The 18,756-nt window shown below is 37.2% G+C and overlaps 2 protein-coding genes and 1 long non-coding RNA gene across 5 annotated transcripts in view; 1 reads left to right on the forward strand and 2 right to left on the reverse strand.

The window, feature by feature from the left end:
• The first annotated feature begins 842 nt into the window (after positions 1 to 842).
• LOC111871360 (titin) overlaps positions 843 to 18,756 on the forward strand; it is a 22,328-nt gene continuing 4,414 nt past the window's right edge. The window contains exons 1-9 of one of the 3 annotated variants that reach the window (XM_023864418.2): positions 843 to 1,126; positions 1,213 to 1,349; positions 3,476 to 3,627; positions 3,766 to 3,799; positions 6,898 to 7,174; positions 11,127 to 11,316; positions 13,204 to 13,823; positions 14,534 to 14,802; positions 16,202 to 16,374. In XM_023864418.2, coding sequence (XP_023720186.1) covers positions 1,230 to 1,349; positions 3,476 to 3,627; positions 3,766 to 3,799; positions 6,898 to 7,174; positions 11,127 to 11,316; positions 13,204 to 13,823; positions 14,534 to 14,802; positions 16,202 to 16,374 — 1,835 coding nt within the window. In that variant the 5' untranslated portion in view covers positions 843 to 1,126; positions 1,213 to 1,229. Of the gene's footprint in view, positions 1,127 to 1,212; positions 1,350 to 3,475; positions 3,628 to 3,765; positions 3,800 to 6,897; positions 7,175 to 11,126; positions 11,317 to 13,203; positions 13,824 to 14,533; positions 14,803 to 16,195; positions 16,375 to 18,756 lie in introns of all 3 variants that reach the window. The other 2 variants (XM_023864417.2, XM_023864419.2) reach the window with 2 other exon arrangements.
• On the reverse strand, positions 1,271 to 10,265 carry LOC117282853. Its single transcript, XR_004513766.1, has 3 exons — positions 10,198 to 10,265; positions 5,856 to 5,962; positions 1,271 to 1,332 (listed from the first exon to the last, which is right to left on the reverse strand). It is a non-coding gene; the product is annotated as an uncharacterized LOC117282853 (long non-coding RNA).
• LOC111871361 (BLOC-1-related complex subunit 5) overlaps positions 16,270 to 18,756 on the reverse strand; it is a 21,007-nt gene continuing 18,520 nt past the window's right edge. Inside the window, exon 6 of the transcript XR_002844011.2 lies at positions 16,270 to 16,346. The gene's annotated coding sequence lies outside the window, so the exon portion shown is untranslated. The remainder of the gene's footprint in view (positions 16,347 to 18,756) is intronic.

Consider the following 18,756-nt stretch of genomic DNA (forward strand, 5'->3'; position numbering starts at 1 on the left):
CTGACAGATTACTGATGATGATGATGATATGGTCCAGCTGGCCAAACATTGCATTTCTCAGTACTAAAGCTGTTACCTCCCAGTTAAAATCTGGCTCCTGGCCCATAGTGTTAGGGGATTTAAAATCCCCTATTCCAGATGATAAATGTTAATGTACTAAAATATAGTGTTAAAAGGGCATGTTTAAGTTACTAGTCTGAGAGCATCAAGATACAGAGAATATAACGACATAGAAATGTGTTAAAATGGATCAGAGGAGATAGAAGGATAAAAAAAGTAGAGAGGGTGTCCAGCCTAATACTAATCACCTCACAGCACAAGGATGCTATTGTCCAGAGCAGCATCTTGGTGCACTAACGACAACCACACAGAACACAGATCAAAGGTGTTTCAAAACAGGGTGCTAAGAATATTTGCACCTAAAAGAAAGTAAGTAACAGGAGGCAGGAGACAGTTGAAAAAAAAATATTTTTAGGTGATCAAATCAGGAAGGATGAGAGAAATGGAGCTTTGTGACACAGACGGAAGAAATCTGTACAAAATTTCAGTTTGAAAGTCTGAAGGTAAGAGACCACTTCCAAGACTCAGGTATAGATGGACAGATAATATTGTAATAGATCTTAAAGAAGTAAGCTATGAAGGTGTAGGCCATAGCCATTTGACTCAGGATGGGGCCCAGTGGCAGGCTGTTGTGAATTCAGTCATGAGCCTATGGGTTCATAAAATGTATGGAATTCTTGAGTAGCTTAGCAACTACTAGGTACTTAAGAACAAATCCACTACATGGAGTTAGTTATGCTTCATTGGACCAACTACGGCTGGCACTCAGTTCTTTACCCCTGCATAACACAAGAGTTGCCAACAAATTCTCATTAGCAAGTTCCATGTGCATATATATCAACACCCAGACATATCTGGCACTTTGCCCAATGGATTCCGATCAATGTCAAGTATCACTGTAACAGGATGAACTTTGCACAGACCAAGTGCAGTCCCTGGGCTCGTCAGCTGTATGGGGTACTATATTTATTTCTACCTCATTGCCTCAACTTGTCACTTTGATGCCCTCTGTTTATTTTGAAGGACCTTCTGTTTGGAGCATCGAACAAGCTGCTCCAACTTATAAGTATGTTAAATGTATCTTTCTTCTTAAGTACTACCTGTAGAATGTTGAGATAACTAAGTTTTATATGTAATATATGAATGCTTTAGGACAAAAGTGGCTCAAGATGCAGAAAAATATCAGTGATATGGCTGAAGCAATTACACTCTCCAAGACAGATGACCAACCTTGGGGATTTCGTGTTACTGGCGGCCTGGATTTCGGGACACCTGTAACAGTGATAAAGGTACAGTTATTCATAAGTATGAAACTATACTGAAAAATAACTTAATCACATACAGTATTATATGGGATGCTGTTCTGAGGTATTATTTTAGTCTTGGACCATTAACCTTCATAGAAAAAGGTATTTGGCTTCTGTGATAGTTCAGTGCTAATGTGAAATCATATTTCTCAGAGATGACACCTTGTAAATGTAAGCAACAGACAGAATGGATAATTTTCAGTCCAGTGTGACATACAAGTTTACAACACTTCAGTCTTTTTCACCTTACATGTTTCGATTCAAAAGAATCATCCTCAGAGATGCACCACTACAATCAGGAAACACTGTCACATAAGATGTTTTAACCATATGCACTTAAGCTATGAGTAATGCTCACTATATCAATTTTGTTATTATCACGGTTGGTTTTGGTGTTTGTCCCAGGCATTCATGACGGCGCTTCTTGAAGAGTAGACTTACATATGATGCTGTTTCTTTTATGCGTATTTGCTGGGTATTCTGACTGCGATTTTCCACTGCACGCAATATGATATTCACTTTTCATACATTAGCCTCCCAATGTATTTAAAATTGTATTAAAATTTTCTTTTGCATGTAACAAATTGGTTATTATGTTAAAATATTGTGAGCTGACATTGGGTCATGTTGTTTTCCTCCTGATGGTGGAAGATGTCATTTATTTCTCTTGATTTTATGTTCTTATTATTAGTCATGTAGTTTACGTGCGTGCTGTGTCATTTGTACTGAGACAAATCAAATTAGTAAGCAACAGACATTGAAATCTGTCCATTTTCCTTTCCTTTAGATACCCTTTAGCTACTACTCAGTTAATTGAATTGGAAGTGGTAATTCCCATTAACTGATAAGCTTGCATTTAAGTATTAGCATAGGCCGCTGGACAATCACTTTACCCGGCAGATGGATCTCTGAAATATCGAAAATATAGCCAACATCTATACTGTGTGATCACCCAGCACCAGGATCCACATTCTTGTAAATGGTTAGCATATGTCTGGGTAAAGGTAAAGTTGTTTCTGTGCTTAATTAATTAAGCCCTGCACCCATGAAGATGTATGGCAGAGTGGGTGGATAGCTCCACCAGTTTTGACTTCAGCACTAGACGGCAGTAAGTGGTCAGCTTCATGCTCTAGCAGCTTTACCCCAAGAAAAAGAACTGATAACCCATTGGACAGGAGGTTTTCTAGACCCCAGTGCTGGTCTCCTTGCTATGGAGTACAGAAAAATCTCTTTCCCCTGCTGGAAATTGAACCCCGGCCACCCAGCCCATTGACTACCACTACACTGACTGAGCTATCCCAGCTCTTGTTTAAGTATTTGTCGAGGTAAATGAATAAAAGCATAAGTCTAATTATATAGCTTTAAACCCCAAAATTCATGCTCCTGTACCAAAACAGTTCCTTATAAAAAAGATAAAAGGATAACATTTATTGAATTTTCAAGTCTAACTAATAAACCATAAAAATACTGTGATGCAAAGGCAGTAAATGTGAACCCATATCATACTAATGAATCTGACTAGTGGGGCCAGTAAAAGGCTAATCACTCACACTGTCATAAAAGCCAACAGCTTGCCATTTTGTCACTATTCTAGTCAGTGAGGGTATTTATGCTTCAGAGAGCAATGGAGTCTCAACCCTTGCCAGAAACAAATTTCAATTTTTGATAACTTACATATTAAGTGAAACTGTTTCAGATCCTATTTCCTCAAGATACATTTTAACATCTCCCTCCCATCTACACTTACATCTTTTCTTCAATATCCCAATAAAAAATTTCATATGCATATCTTTTCCATGTGTGCTGAAAGTCTTTCATGTGTTTTTCTAGCTGCCTTAGGTTGTTAATGGTCTTAATCCTGAGTCCGTTGAATAGAATTCACATCCATGTAAGCTGTTTCTTTATGAGCAAAGTTTCTAATGAGGGACTAAAGCAACTTTTTTTTTAAAGAAATGTGACAAAAACTGATAAATCATTATAACTTGTGATCCGAGATTTGTATGACAATACACCTACTGGAAAAAATGTATTAATACTGACAGCTACTATACCTTGGAAGACCAAACTCCACGACGTCAATGACAAGTAATTGTAATACTTGCTTTTAGGTAACAGCAAACAGCCTGGCAGAGCAAGCAGGCTTGAAAGTGGGGGACATGTTGCTACAGGCCAACGGACAGCCTCTTTCATTCCTGACACACCATGAGTATACCAAGTTTCTTATTGAAGCGGGTAACTTTATTGAACTTGTCATTGTAAGGTAAGACTCCAGCACCGATGCCCTACTGAATTACACTTCAATAGAGCTCACATTATTTACTGTTTTTGAGAAAACACAATACAGACAAGTTAAAGGACCTTATGACATTGACCACAATCTGTTTAATTTATTTTTCAGAGGTAGCCTGGTTTTGGCACCACCTTTAGCTTCGGTGAGTACTGATTTCTCAAGATTTAACACCTGAGATAATGCTTAGGTATTATATTGTATACTATACATAGAAAATCTAGCTTGTTCTCACATATTTGATGAAGACAAGATATTCTATCTCTTATAAAAGTTATATATATATATGTGTGTATAGAAAACTTACGCAGATTTCCTTTATGTCTTGCGTTATTTGCTCAAAGGGCAGAAAATGAACCCCCAAAATAAAATATGTTAAGACCGTTGAAATTCAATAGTACAAAACATGTCATGGTGAAGGCCTTTTAAGCCTACATTGGATCTCCAAGCTGGAAAACCAGCCCTTGTTGGCTTTCTGTGGAAGCTTACCAATACAACTGTAGCTATTCTTCATGTATTGAGGGCCATCTGCTTCATCAGCAACTTGTGGGTGTATAATGGACCCAATTAAGGAACTTTGGGATTTACACAGATTGCCTGCACTCAAGTCAGGGACAAAATGAACATGGATGGTGGGAGTTTAAGTTGGCTGCCTGCTTCCCTGCTCTACCTATATTGCACACCTTCCTGCCAACACCAAACACATTGAGAGAGCATGTAGATGGAAGAAAAGCCAGAATACAAGGAACTATTGGTAGGAGTGGGGGCAAGCATTTGTATGGGAGGTAGCTACTGGGCACATTGGTGAGGAAGAAACTGTGTTTATTCTTTCCCTGAATTGAGTGTAGTATTTTTGAAATTGTGAACTCAAGGTGCTACAGTAGGCCATTTTGATTGCTTGGATAGAGGAGATAAGGAATTAATATAGAATTTTAATGGGGAAAGATCCACTTGGATCATAGAAGAAGAGTTTTTGAGGATGGAATGTGGATTGAATTGACGATAGTTGAGTTTACTGGTAGGCTCTGGTATTATCAGATCTAAACCTTTGGAATTTTCTGTCACAGTTTTAGTAGTCCGTTGTCAGTGCACCTGGAGTATTATATTGCACTAGCATCTTCTCTTACTTTTGAGCCTGCTTCCCATCAATGAAAGAGATCATCATGAATGTGAACCATTTCACTGATTTTCACAAAAACTGTGTACGAACACTATGCCATTAAAGGCCACTACATCTTTACACTTTTTAATTTCCTACAATCAGTAATAAAAACGGTTGGATGAGCGAAACTGAGGTTCGAGTAATACTGCCAACACATAATTTAGGCTCCTGAAATGATGTATGGTAATTGCCATTAAAATAAGTAAACTTTTAATAATGTTATATTTTAGCGTCCTGTTGCACTGATTTAAGTCCATGATTTATTTTATCCGTCTTCTAGTGCATACATTTATTTATCCCCTCCTTTCACTCTCACTACATGTTTCGGCACCAATGTGCCATCTTCAGGTGCTGATCCAATCCACGACAAACTAATTCATTGCATGCCTTGTCTTTACATACTAAAATAACTAAAATATATATTTATCATATATACTGACAAATGTCAAGTGAGAGAGAGTGCTCCAACAGAGGATGATAGACGTGACTCGCGTAATGAAACACGACGTAGGAAAGAAATATGCTGTACAGTTTTAGTATTTTAACACTTGACATTTGTCAGTATATATGATAAATATATATTTTAGTTATTTTAGTATGTAAAGACAAGGCATGCAATGAATTAGTTTGTCGTGGATTGGATCAGCACCTGAAGATGGCACATTGGTGCCGAAACATGTAGTGAGAGTGAAAGGAGGGGATAAATAAATGTATGCACTAGAAGACGGATAAAATAAATCATGGAAGTAAACTTTTATTAGGGGAAATATTTCTGTAGAATGTAAAATAATAATATGGTGGCTGTGAGAATTTTTTTTTTATTTCTCAGCTTAATAATGGTAACTAATGAAATACTGGAGATAGGCATGTTAACTTGTGTGTGGCAATAGAGCATAACAATCCAACATATATATGGTATCTTGTTTGTGAGTTAATAATTGAAAATTTGATGTTACATCCAACAAACTGAAAACAGGGAGAATATGTACAAAAAGTAAAATAAAATAAAAGATATTAAATTAAAACAACAACAACATACCCATAGGGCTGGAAATCTATACAGCAGGAAAGTAGTATTTATGAGTTCTGCCTTGAACTTCTTGTTAATAGTACACATGGATGACCAGTCAGAATGCATCTGCACACCTGTATAATGTGAAATAAAGTGTATGATTTCTTCATAAAATGTTTTGAAACACAATGTACCCGCTCTTCCACTGGTCCTGCATTAAATCGACTGGAAGGCCTTTTTGGTATAACCATGAAATATGTGTCATGGGTATAGTACAAACGGTCTGCAGAGCAATGTACGAATATATTAATCTTGCTGAACACCTGCACAGGTCAGCAGAAATTTAATTATGGTTTATATCGTGTAACATAACTCACAGACCTTAGTATGTTTGTCCACTGAATTGTGAACACCATTTTAATAAGTCCTGTTTCCTTAGAAAATTTATTTATGAACCAGCCATATATGAATATATATAAAATCTATCATGTGAAAACTGCATCAAAATGTCAATTATAAGTCTTGTTGTCACAGTCGTTTATTTTTGTAAAGAATGGGAATATTATCCACTTATTAGAAGACAGATCTAAATAAATTATTTCTGCTGATTAATTTTGAAACAGAATCTAAAAATTGAATCATAAAATTGATATGAAAAGTCAACAACATTAGTATCAAAGATAATCAACTCCGTCCTGTGTGGTTGATAATTCTTTTTTCTCCTTTTTAATCTTTCATCCTTGTCATATTTGGGTCTGAGAGACATCTTCAGAAGGACATATCAATCATATGGTCTCTCAGACCGAAACATGACAAGGATGAAAGATTAAATTGAAGAAAAAAACATTTATCAATCACACTGGATTGAGTTGATTATCGTTCATACTATTGCTAGTGTGACAGAACAAGATCAACCAAATCAAATTCAACAACACTGTTCATTTTGCAATCTGGTGTAGATAAGAATTAAACCTTCTTAACAAATATACATACTGAAGAAAGCTAATATTTACTGCAGCTCTAAACATGAAAATAATATGATTAAATATAATTCCTGTTTTTGTTTTAGCTTGAACCAACAGCAAAAGAGGGAACTGAAATTAATCACCTGGAAGACAAACAAAATGTTGACAAAACAGATGACATTTCAAACTCCAAACCACTTCCAGCTTCTGAACCTAGTCTATTTGAAAGTATTTTTGGGCCACTGGATGTACAGGAAGATATGAAAAATACTGAAAATGTAATTCAAGAATTGAATGATCAGCCAAGCCATCAGCTTGAAACAACAATGGATGACCAAACTCAAAATGAAGAGAAAGTAACTCTAGTGTTGCCTGAATCAGGTGGGTATTAAAAACTCTGCAAATTTTAAGGTTCTAAATAAGCAGTCGCGGACAGTCGACAAGGGGTGGCCCTCCAGCTTGGCGGTTGAGTGTGGGGCTAACAACTCCTCACCGTAAAAAATAAGTATGTTACGAAAATGAACACAAAGCCTTGGACCTGGATGGATTCCTTGGATAAACGACCTAAGCTAAAGAAAATGGATATGACATTTGGCACTTGGAATGTTCGAAGTTTGTATAGGCTCAGGCCAGTGGCAGAAGAAATCTTAAAGTATAAATTAGATTTAGTGGGAGTACAGGAGGTCAGATGGGATGTTGGTGGCATTGCACCAGCAGGAGACTATACATTTTTCTATGGAAAAGGGAATGAAAATCATGACTTAGGTACAGGTTTCTTCATACATAAGAGAATCGTATCAGCAATTAAGAGCGTAGAGTTCGTTAGTGATAGGATATCATATATAATACTAAAAGGTCGCTGGTGTGATATCATTGTTATGAATATTCATGCCCCAACAGAAGATATAATTGATGACATAAAGGATAGATTCTATGAAGAATAAGAACATGTATTTGATAAATTCCCAAAGTACCCTATGAAAATTTTGTTAGGAGATTTCAATGCCAAAGTAGGGAGGGAAGACATTTTCAAGCCAAAAATTGGGAATGAGAGTTTGCACGAAATTAGTAATGATCATGGAGTTAGAGTACTAAACTTTGCAATATCAAAAAATTTTACTGTCAAAAGTATAATGCTCCTATATCGTAACATCCATAAATTTACTTGGACATCTCCTGATGGGAAGATACACAATCAAATAGACCATATCTTGATAGAAAGCTGACGGCAGTCAAGCATACTTGACGTCCGATCATTCAGGGCAGCAGATTGTGATACTGACCACTACCTGGTTGTGGCAAAGGTTAGGAAAGACTGGCAGTGAGCAAACAAACAACACACAGAGTTCATATAGAGAGGTTCAATCTCAAGAAATTAAATGAGGTAGAAGGTAAAGAGCAGTATCGTGTTGAAATCTCAAAAAGGTTCGCAGCTTTGGAAACTGAGGTGGATGTTAATAAAGCTTGGGAAACTATTAGAGAGAATATAAAAATGTCTGCCAAAGAGTCTCGGTTATTATGAACCGAAGAAGCATAAGCCATGGTTCAATGAAGGATGCTCAGAATTATTAGATCAAAGAAAGCAGGCCAAATTGCAATGGTTATAGGATCCAAGTGAGATAAATGGGGATAATCTGAACAATATTAAGATGTGAAACCAGCAGGCATCTCAGGAACAAAAAGAGGGAATATCTGAAAGACAAAATTGATGAGCTTGCAATGAACAGTAAGAACAAGAACATTAGAGACCTGTATAGAGGAATAAATGACTTTAAGAGGGGTTACCAGCCTAGCAGTAACTTAGTGAAGGATGAGAATGGTGATCTGCTTGCACATTCCCACAACATTGTGAATAGGTGGAGGAACTACTTCTCTCATTTATTGAATGCACATAGGGTCAGTGATGTTAGGCAGACAGAAATCCTTACAGCTGAGCCATTAGTACCTGACCCTAGCCCTTTTGAGGTTGAAAGTGCTATTGCAAAATTGAAATGGTATAAAGCGCCAGGTAGTGATCAAATTCCGGCAGAACTTATTCAAGCAGGAGGTGAAATATTACGTTCTAAGATCCACAATCTAATAACCTTTATTTGGCATAAGGAAAAATTGCCTCATCAGTTGAAGGAGTCTATTTTTGTACCAGTTTACAAGAAGGGCGATAAAACTGACTGTAGTAATTATCAAGGGATATCACTGCTATCAACTTCATACAAAATTTTATCCAATATTCTTCTCTCAAGGTTAAGACCATACATAGATGAAATTATTGGGGATCATCAGTGTGGGTTTCGACGTAACAGATCAACTACAGATCAGATCTTCTGCATTTGTCAGATATTTGAGAAAAAATTGGAGTATGATGAGACAGTACATCAGCTATTCATAGACTTCAAGAAAGCCTATGATTCAGTCAGGAGGGAAGTATTGTACAATATTCTGATAGCGTTTGGGATACCCATGAAACTAGTTAGGAACATACAGTAAAGTCCGTGTAGGTAAACATTTGTCTGATAAATTTCCTATCCGGAATGGTCTAAAACAAGGAGATGCTTTATCACCACTCCTTTTCGACTTTGCTTTAGAATATGCCATTAGGAAGGTCCAAGGAAACCAGGTTGGACTGAAACTAACGGGCCATAATATAAAGATAGAAAATAGATATTTTGAAAATATGGCACAATTCAGATATTTGGGAACAACGATAACAGATTGAAACTTGATTCAAGTGGAGATTGAACTCGGGTAACTGAAACATCTGTAAACATCTACAAGACTACATGGCATGACATCCCAGTCAGTCTTACATCCCACCAGGACAAGTGATAACACAACCACTACCTTTGTGACCATGGGCATTAAATTGTCAGTTCAGAACCTGCCTAAGGCACAGATATTGGGTACAATTTTTCCCATTCTTTCCCATTCCACTAATCAGCTCCCAGATTTTACAGATCTGCAATGTAGTGGTTCAGATCATTAATTAATATTGCAGAAGCACATCATATGAGCTAGCTCTCAGGAGTGAGCCACAGTGTACTCTCAGACAGGCTCCCAACAGAAAAAAAAAATCAACAAACTCAATGGCAAACACTATCTTCTGGGATGCACTATCATGTAATACAGTAGAAGTTAAATGGCATTATGAACAAACATTCTGCCTCCATCTTCAGGGTTAATGTGTAAGCCAAAGAAAGAAAGGGGAGAAACAATGGAACCAGAACTGTATAACTGAATGTGCAGTCTACATGTTTGTAAATGAAATGTAACAAACATATCAGGCTATTAATTCATACATGTTCCTCACTGTCAATTTATATCTTACATTTTAAACACATTTTAATTACTTCCATAGCTTTAAAAGTGGAAACGGTAACTATGGTCAAATATGAAACTATCCTGCATACCTCTGAATTCCTTACTTCTTTGGTTGACATCCTTGCATCCTGCGACAATAATATCAACTGATTAATCAAGGATTTAATTATAACAGGCTGGTAAATCATGGACTTGGAGTGTCCTATCCCTGCATACCTGCAAATATATATTAGACTCAACCACATACATTAAATTTGCTGAGAACTGCTATTTTCTTCTCACAATAGTAGGAAAGGATAAGCATGACAGGGGAGACTGTGCAAGTACAGTAAAAATACATAAGTTGTACTTCTCATACATGTAAGATCTGAGAACCTCACTGTGGTGACCATGTAAAGAGCTGTCTTCAAGGACATGACACTGAGTAGGTAAGGTAAGGTAAAGTTGTCCCTGTGCTTAACTAATTACGCACTATGCCATGAAGAAGTATGGGGAGTGGAGGTATAACCCCACCATTCTTGACCTCAGCATTAGTTGGAGGTGAGCGGGCAGCTTCACGCACTGGCCATTTTACCCCTGGGCAAAGAGTTCCTGGTATCCATTGGATAGGATGTTGGGTGGACAGTAGAGTCAGTCTGAACAATGTGGAGAAGAGAAAATTCTTGACCCTATCAGGACTCAAACTCCAACCCCTCGGTCATCCAGCCCACAGCCAGTCGCTATACCGACTGCACTATCCCAGCTCCATCCTGGAAGATATTAATCAACTAGTTCTTCCAAAAAACTGGTACAAATATCTACTAAGCTAATGGCATCAATCACAGAAGAAAGTAATCTTCTTGTTTCATACAGTTATTATTTTATGTTGACAGTATTGAGTTCCCCTAACCATATTCGTTCATAAGTCATCATTCGGTTTTGCCCAGGAAAATGAATCCCATGCCTATAAAGGGATTAGGATAATGTATTCTACACATATTTAAATACCATGCTAATATATCCCTCTTGTTTTCAATAGCTGCCGAAGACACTGACATGACAATGCCATTACAACCAGGAGCTGAATCACAACCACTGTCTCAAGAACAGGAAGTGAAAGAGCAATCAGAAGAAACAGCAACAGAGGAAGTGAAAAGAGAACTATCAGAAGAAGAGATTTCGGATATAATGGTGGGACGTGCTGAGGTCTTAACGGGAACAACTATTGGGTAAGTCTTATTACCTTCCTGAATGCAAATTAACCTTACAGAGTGAGATTTGAGGTTCCTTGGCAGTGACTCTGAAGAGTATTATCTTCTGGGATGCAACATCATGCCATGGTAGTTTGTGAATTTCTCCAAAACATCAGTAAACTTCAACCAGACTATGCACTGTTACAACCCAGAAGGTAGTAAACTCCGTTACCTATCAGAGACTGTGTAAAAACAAGTACTCTTGATTGAGGTTTATGTTCACCTGACTCACTCAAAAACCATTCAAACATTTCTTCTCCTTTTATTTCAGCGTAGGTATGCAGACTGTAATACAAAAGAGTAAACAAACTAACAACATACCTCTCCAGTCATATAAAACATTGTTTGCAGATGCTTATATGTATTACTCCAAAAAATTAAATTATGGAGACAGCAGAGAAGTACTTTTTCTTCTTCTTTCTCTTCAACCCCCCCCCCAAAAATGAGTGTTTGAAGTTCGGTGCTTCTGGCATTCGGAAGGCAAACTGATATATCTGTTCCCTGATATACGTATATGTGATTTTCTGCTGGGAGTGTACTTAGAAATCCTATTTTCTTATGCTCTCTATATACTACCTGCAGCTGAACAGATAATTATATATGATGTGTAGTCATGTACAAATCTTCATTGAATAATTAGATATTTTGCATCCAAGGAATTTAATTTTTTACTTCCTCAAATCTGGCCATTGTTAATACTATAGTCAAATTCTCCACCAGTATTTACATTGCAGTTTTGGTCTTTATCTATAAAATTGTTGAGATTATATGTCTGCACGTTCTCTTAGCATTAACTTCCACTATGTCTGAGAGAGTGTCGGTCACAGTAGCCGAGCAGTCTAAGGCATGTACTGTCTTCGCTCGCTTGTAAACCGGGATCGTGGGTTCGAATCCCACTCAGGGCATGGATGTTTAGTTTGTGTGTGTGCTTAAGCATCGCAACACACAGACAAGCAACATCAACAACCGACAGACAACACACGTCAACAACATCCCGAAGAAAAAAGACTGGGCCAAGCGGGAAAGAATTCTAGGAATTTTAAGAATTCTTACTTCAAATAACGAAACATAATTTTTACAGAATTAACGACGAATTAAATAAGAAAGCTACCGTGGTGTGTGGAAAACCTTTAGTGAACCGACACTCTCGGCAATTTTAACTATTGTAATTATTTTAATTAACTGGAACGTGGCTATTTTTAACAAAGTGAAGTTTTGTGTGTTGGTGATTTCTTTTTCTACTATAAATGCCTCTGATGATGGCTCCGTGGTGAGCCGAAACATGTAAGGCAGGTGGTGACGAGGTGGAAAACTTATAAAAGTGTCACATTTGACGGAAGGAACTTGATTGNGACGATGGATAAAGTCCAGAAACCCAATATATCAGTAAACTACATATGTTTTACAGAAATTTCACATACTTTGGATAAAAACAACTGAATTTTACAAATGCAGTATGTTCTGATGACAGCCATGTGTGTCAGGTTTGCAGTCATGATTACATCACACTGTCTTACAGGTTACAAGTACACTTTCATAAAATATGTTAAAAGAAACTAAACCAGTAATAACTACCTATATCACCAGCAGGGCCAGTTAGTCACTTCACCCTGGAGATGGAGACAGTAAATACACCCTACTTCCACATGGTGCTATCATCCAGAAACAAGATTCATATTAGCATTGACTTGCAATTACAGCTTCAAATATTCTATCATATTAAATCAGTTAGGCATTTCAGGCATTAAAAATAATACAGTGACACATGTCCTATATTTCTATTGATTCACCATGTACGTAACACATCCTAAGCCTGAAACATCTTTAAATGGCATAAGAACCAATCATACTATTTCTTTTCAGAGTGGATTTTGATAAACTGGAGCCAAAGGCTGATGTTATTGAGAAGTCACAAGTTTTACAACTGCTCAAAGAAGAGGAAAATGAGCCTGAAAAGAAGAAACTAACCACCTTCTTACAGGTGCCAAACCGACCAAAAATAAAGCCAAAAGAGAAGCCCAAGGAAGCCAAAGAGCCACCCAAACAGCCAGAGCCACAAACAGAGAACAAAATAAATCAAGAAGTCACTGAAAACGGAGAGGAAGAGCAGATAACAGAAAGTGATCAACCAAATACGGAACAGGACATAAAAGAACCACAGTTGACTGACAAAGAACAATCAGAAGAAAATGAGTTACCAGAAGAACAAAAGGAGAAAAATGAAATTAATGCTGAGACAGTGGAAAATCCACAAATTGAAGAACCTGAGAAGGCAAATGAAGACAAGCTGTTGGAGATCCAAAGCCAATTGACTGCATTACTGCAGTTGCCAGTGGTAATGCAACAGCAACTCTCGTTTATTCAGCAGCAATTAACAAATATCGTACAACAAAAGATTGCTGAAATAAACCCTGTATCAACTGCAGAAGACACCGATGCTGAGAAAGAAGGTATGAAAGACATGGACAGAAATTTCATGAATGGTAAGGGCTACTATATACCAAATGACATAACAATTGCACACACAATGAATAATATAAGTGTGCAATTTTTAGATATGAATTTAATTAAATATCATCTAATCCTAGTTCGTTGGGGTAATTCTGATACTATCCTCTCCCAACCCAACCAATTTGAGGCAGGAAAAATTTTAACTTTCAACAGCTTTGCTGTTATAAATTTGCAGCCCTGACCTCATGATTATAAATATCAAACCTTCTTCTGAAGATGGTGGTAAGCAACACTTAACACTTCCTTTCTATTATTTTTTTAAGTTACTGTTTTCATTAGATCATTATTCAAAATTGGATTTGAAGTTCTCACAGTGATGACTACGAAGGGCTGGAAGGCTGTGAAGTTCAGAAAAAACTTGATGTTTCAGAGGTACATGTTATCTCCATCTTCAGGGTCAAACAGCCTTAAGTTTTTTCCCAAACAGAACGTTTAAGAAACTGGATCTGATTCCACAATATGTTTCAAAATCTGAAGCTGATGGATAAGTAGAATATAAGTCATGAGCACTGTAACACACCATCATCAGAAACATTTAGACTTAGCTTAAGACTAACATATGTATGCCCTGTTATGTATGTTCACTTGTGATAATATCAATATCCAGATCATCAAATCCTTAACAAAGTCCCAGAATTCAACTTTGTATAATCCTAGTGTAACATTGCAATGCACATTTCAGAAGGGGTTAAAGAAACAGAGGAGGAAAGGGCAGAAACTGAAGCTCAACAAGAAGAATTACAAGATGGTGAAGAAAAAGAAACTGCTGATGAGGAAGAGAAAGTACCAGACATAAATCAAACTGCAGAAGGTGACAAAGTCATTGAAGCAGAAACTGATGAATCAGCTACTGTAAAAGAAAACCAGGAAAAGGAACCCCAAAATGTGGAAACTGATTCGGCTGAAACTACTGAAGAGACTCCGAAAGAGGAACGGAAACGTGACATTAAGGTGAGGTACATGACTGAATACATTCTCCATGGGTTTTAAAATAATGTGTCAATAATTCGTGAATACTGCAGATCTTACTCCTGTCTCAAATTTATTACATTAGTTAAATTCATGTGATTACAGTGTGATGATTATGTATGTCACATGGCAAAGCAAGAAATGAGCTTTATTTACCTTCAATTGCAGACCTCAATGAACATTATATGTATATGCATTCATTGCCTTTAAATATATCTTTAAAAATTACTTCAATTATCAATATCAAAATGCTATTTATCTTCCAATAGTGCATTTATGACATCATAAACGTCCTTCCATATTGCAATTATGTACTTTCTTCCAACAACAGAGAGAAAAACCAAATAAACTGTAATGTATGTTAATATCATAATTTATTGCATTAGGTTAAAATAAAAATCTACTGCTGGAAAGCTGTTCTCACTACTTACAGCGACATTAGTTTTTGTTGCATTTCATTAAGTATAAAAAATACTTGAAGATATCTGAATACAGGCTGTATAACTAAGTGAAGTGTATTATTTGACACATAAATTCTTTGCACAATACGTGATTTCTGAGGAAACTGATGAAGTCTGATTTCAGTGGCCAATTTAAACTAAAATTAATCTCACTTGACAAGTTCCAAATTTCACCTGAAACAACAAAATTAACTGAAATTCATAGAGCAGTCTCAGGACTGAAACAGGAGAGACAGACACATATTCATAACCTGTCCAATGTGCAAAGAATATATATAGCAACCCAGCTATTTAATAATGAAATTAACCTCAGCTGCCTAGTATACGCATATGTGTAACCTATCACTTTACTGCTTGAGCTACAGTGGTTCTACTAATGGTAGAGTTAAGCATCATGCTGTGGAGACACATAGAGCAGCAAAGCTATAGCTCCATCCTTCTTAACCGCAGCAGAGGTGAGTGGGTCAGCTTCATGTCTCTGCTGTTTTTACTTCAGGGAAACAGCCTCTGGTACCCACTGAAGAGGCAGAGCGGGAAAAGTGAAAAATCTCCTGTCCCTGTCAGGAAGTGAACCCCAACTTCTTGGTTGTGTAACCCATAGCCTAGATGCTATACTGGCTCCTTTAGTGGTTCCACTATTGTACTTTAATTAGGAATAAGCAAAACTATTAATCTTACAACAAATATGAAAATAAATATAAAAATTAAGTAAATAAAAGACTTTCATTTATTACATATTACTTCCATAGCAGTATGCACATATTCCTCCTCACTTTAGGAACAATATACTACCACAGATGTGGAGGCAAAGTGAAACAATTTGCACAAATACTTGAAGCTTGAAATTTACAACCCACAATCAGCAAAGGTCTGTATTTTCTACTTATCTGATGTTTATGGGTTTCTTTTTCAAGTGGCAGAAGGAGAGACCTAAGAAGAATAAGCCATTTTTCCCACTTACACCACATCCTAGGCCAATTGTGCTGCCAGGGAGAATAAAATTTCAGATGAATCCTGAGGAAGCTTATGATGATGATTTCATTGCAGAAACACTGAGTGGAAATGCTGAAGTGATAAAAGGTACAACAATAGGGTAAGTAAATAAGTTATTAAAATTGTAAATTAATTCAGCTCTTACACTAATGAATACATTTATAAATTTTATGTGAATCTGAAAGATTGCAAAGTCCACTTTATGCACAAAGTTTTTAATAATGCGAATCCCCCCAAAATTGATAATGAGAAAACCTGTTCTGAATTATGTGGGGTCTTCAGGAATGCCTCCCTTGCATAAAATGTGACCGCACTGTATGTATTTACGAAGTCTTATTGTGATTTCTTGTCATTGCACATTTGACACATCAGTCATGTTATATGTCCCAACTTGAGACAGTGAAACTGACATTAAGTCCCAACTTTCGACAGATTTGTAATGGCTATTTTGGTGCACAACTGTTATAAGATTTTTCATTTCCACCTCCCCCTCCCCCCACGAGAAAACAAAATCTGTTACTAATGAACATTTAAAAAGTGGCACTTAAAAGTTATTATAAATAGTTGTATCAGCTAGAAATTCTGAGTTATCCACTTCCATGAAAGATATGGCTAGGAAATATCTTAATTTCTAACATTACTGTGTAGCTAAACATGATGGTAGCAAGTGGGTAGTATTCCTGCTTCATATTCTTGAGATCTCTGGGTTCAAATATCCTGACAGGCTTCTATAGTTTTCCTCAGTCCCTTATTCTTACCATTTTATTTTAACTTTAGTGCATAATTTTTGTTACTGTAATACTGGAAACACCCCCGGAAGAGGTCTCCACCTTGTTGTGGTGGTGGGGTTTGTGTGACTCTGTGACCTGCAGAGCTATGCCAGCGGTAGTTTAACTACCTGTAGGGTCACCCATGCCAGAAAGGTCAAAGGGTACAGTCCAGACTATGAGATACCCTGGTCCTCCAGGTTGGGGGTTGGGCATGAGGCTAATAACCTCATTCTATAAAAAGAATTTTGTTCGGAAACCTAACAACCATCCTTGGTTAATCATGCGTGGATCCATTCCTATGGCAGATTTTTCATTTCCAACTCCCCCTCCCCCCACGAGAAAACAAAATCTGTTACTAATGAACATTTAAAAAGTGGCACTTAAAGTTATTATAAATAGTTGTATCAGCTAGAAATTCTGAGTTATCCACTTCCATGAAAGATATGGTTAGGAAATATCTTAATTTCTAACATTACTGTGTAGCTAAACATGATGGTAGCAAGTGGGAAGCATTCCTGCTTCATATTCTCGAGATCTCTGGGTTCAAATATCCTGACAGGCTTCTATAGTTTTCCTCAGTCCCTTATTCTTACCTTTTTATTTTAACTTTAGTGCATAATTTTTGTTACTGTAATACTGGAAACACCCCCAAAAGGGGTCTCCACCTTGTTGTGGTGGTGGGGTTTGCGTGACTGTGACCTGCAGAGCTATGCCAGCGGTAGTTTAACTACCTGTAGGGTCACCCATGCCAGAAAGGTCAAAGGGTACAGTCCAGACTACGAGATACCCTGCTCCTCCAGGTTGGGGGTTGTGCACGAGGCTAATAACCTCATCCTGTAAAAAGAATTTTGTTCACAAACCTAACAACCATCCTTGGTTCATCATGCGTGGATCCATTCCTATGGCAGCACGCGTTGGTTACGGAGACTGATTGTAGAGGAGGCCAAGGCTCACCCAGGGCTGTAGCGCTGAGTGTTTGGTAGGTAGGTAAGTACGTAATACTGGAAATGTATGAGGGTTTCAACATAGCTGCAAGTGTGAATAAGAAATGTATGAGAGACTTCAGAATGGGAATATGACTTTATAAAGGAGATAAAACTGTAATGGCAACTTTCATATGTGAAATTAAACACTGTCTTTGTAATACTTTTATGTCTTCTTCCATCAGAAAGTACCCACTTGCAGCACCTTATCACCAAGAATAATTCACTGAAAATTGTAATCATACCTATGGACTTAGGGACCTGTTCTTATACATAAAATGTATTGCTTCTGCTTTTCTCTTCACATTATCAATTGGTCCCCAAAAAATATGTTCACACTCACATCTGCTCCAAATATTTGTAAAATACTACATTATGCATTCAGGTGTGTGACTTAAACCTTCATAAACTTTAAACGATAAATGATACAATCTCCGTCCCAAGTGCAAACAATATATATTATATGTCTTTGATCTTGTTCTCTTCCACACTACATGTTTCGGCCTCTATCGGCCATCATCAGGTGTATACTCTAACGTTGCTGCTACACTGAACCCAGTCTAAAATTTAACATTTACAAACACATTGTTATTTTCTTCGTATTATCAACNGCAGCCTCCGTAGTCTAGAGCAACGTTCCAACCTCATGACTCGTAGTACGCGGGTTCAAATACCCGGCGGAGGTCATCGAATTTTTAAGGGCAGAAAAATTCAGGGAACAAGTCCTCT

The sequence above is a fragment of the Cryptotermes secundus genome, unplaced genomic scaffold (assembly GCF_002891405.2).
Source record: "Cryptotermes secundus unplaced genomic scaffold, Csec_1.0 scaffold122, whole genome shotgun sequence".
Classification (NCBI taxonomy): domain Eukaryota; kingdom Metazoa; phylum Arthropoda; class Insecta; order Blattodea; family Kalotermitidae; genus Cryptotermes; species Cryptotermes secundus.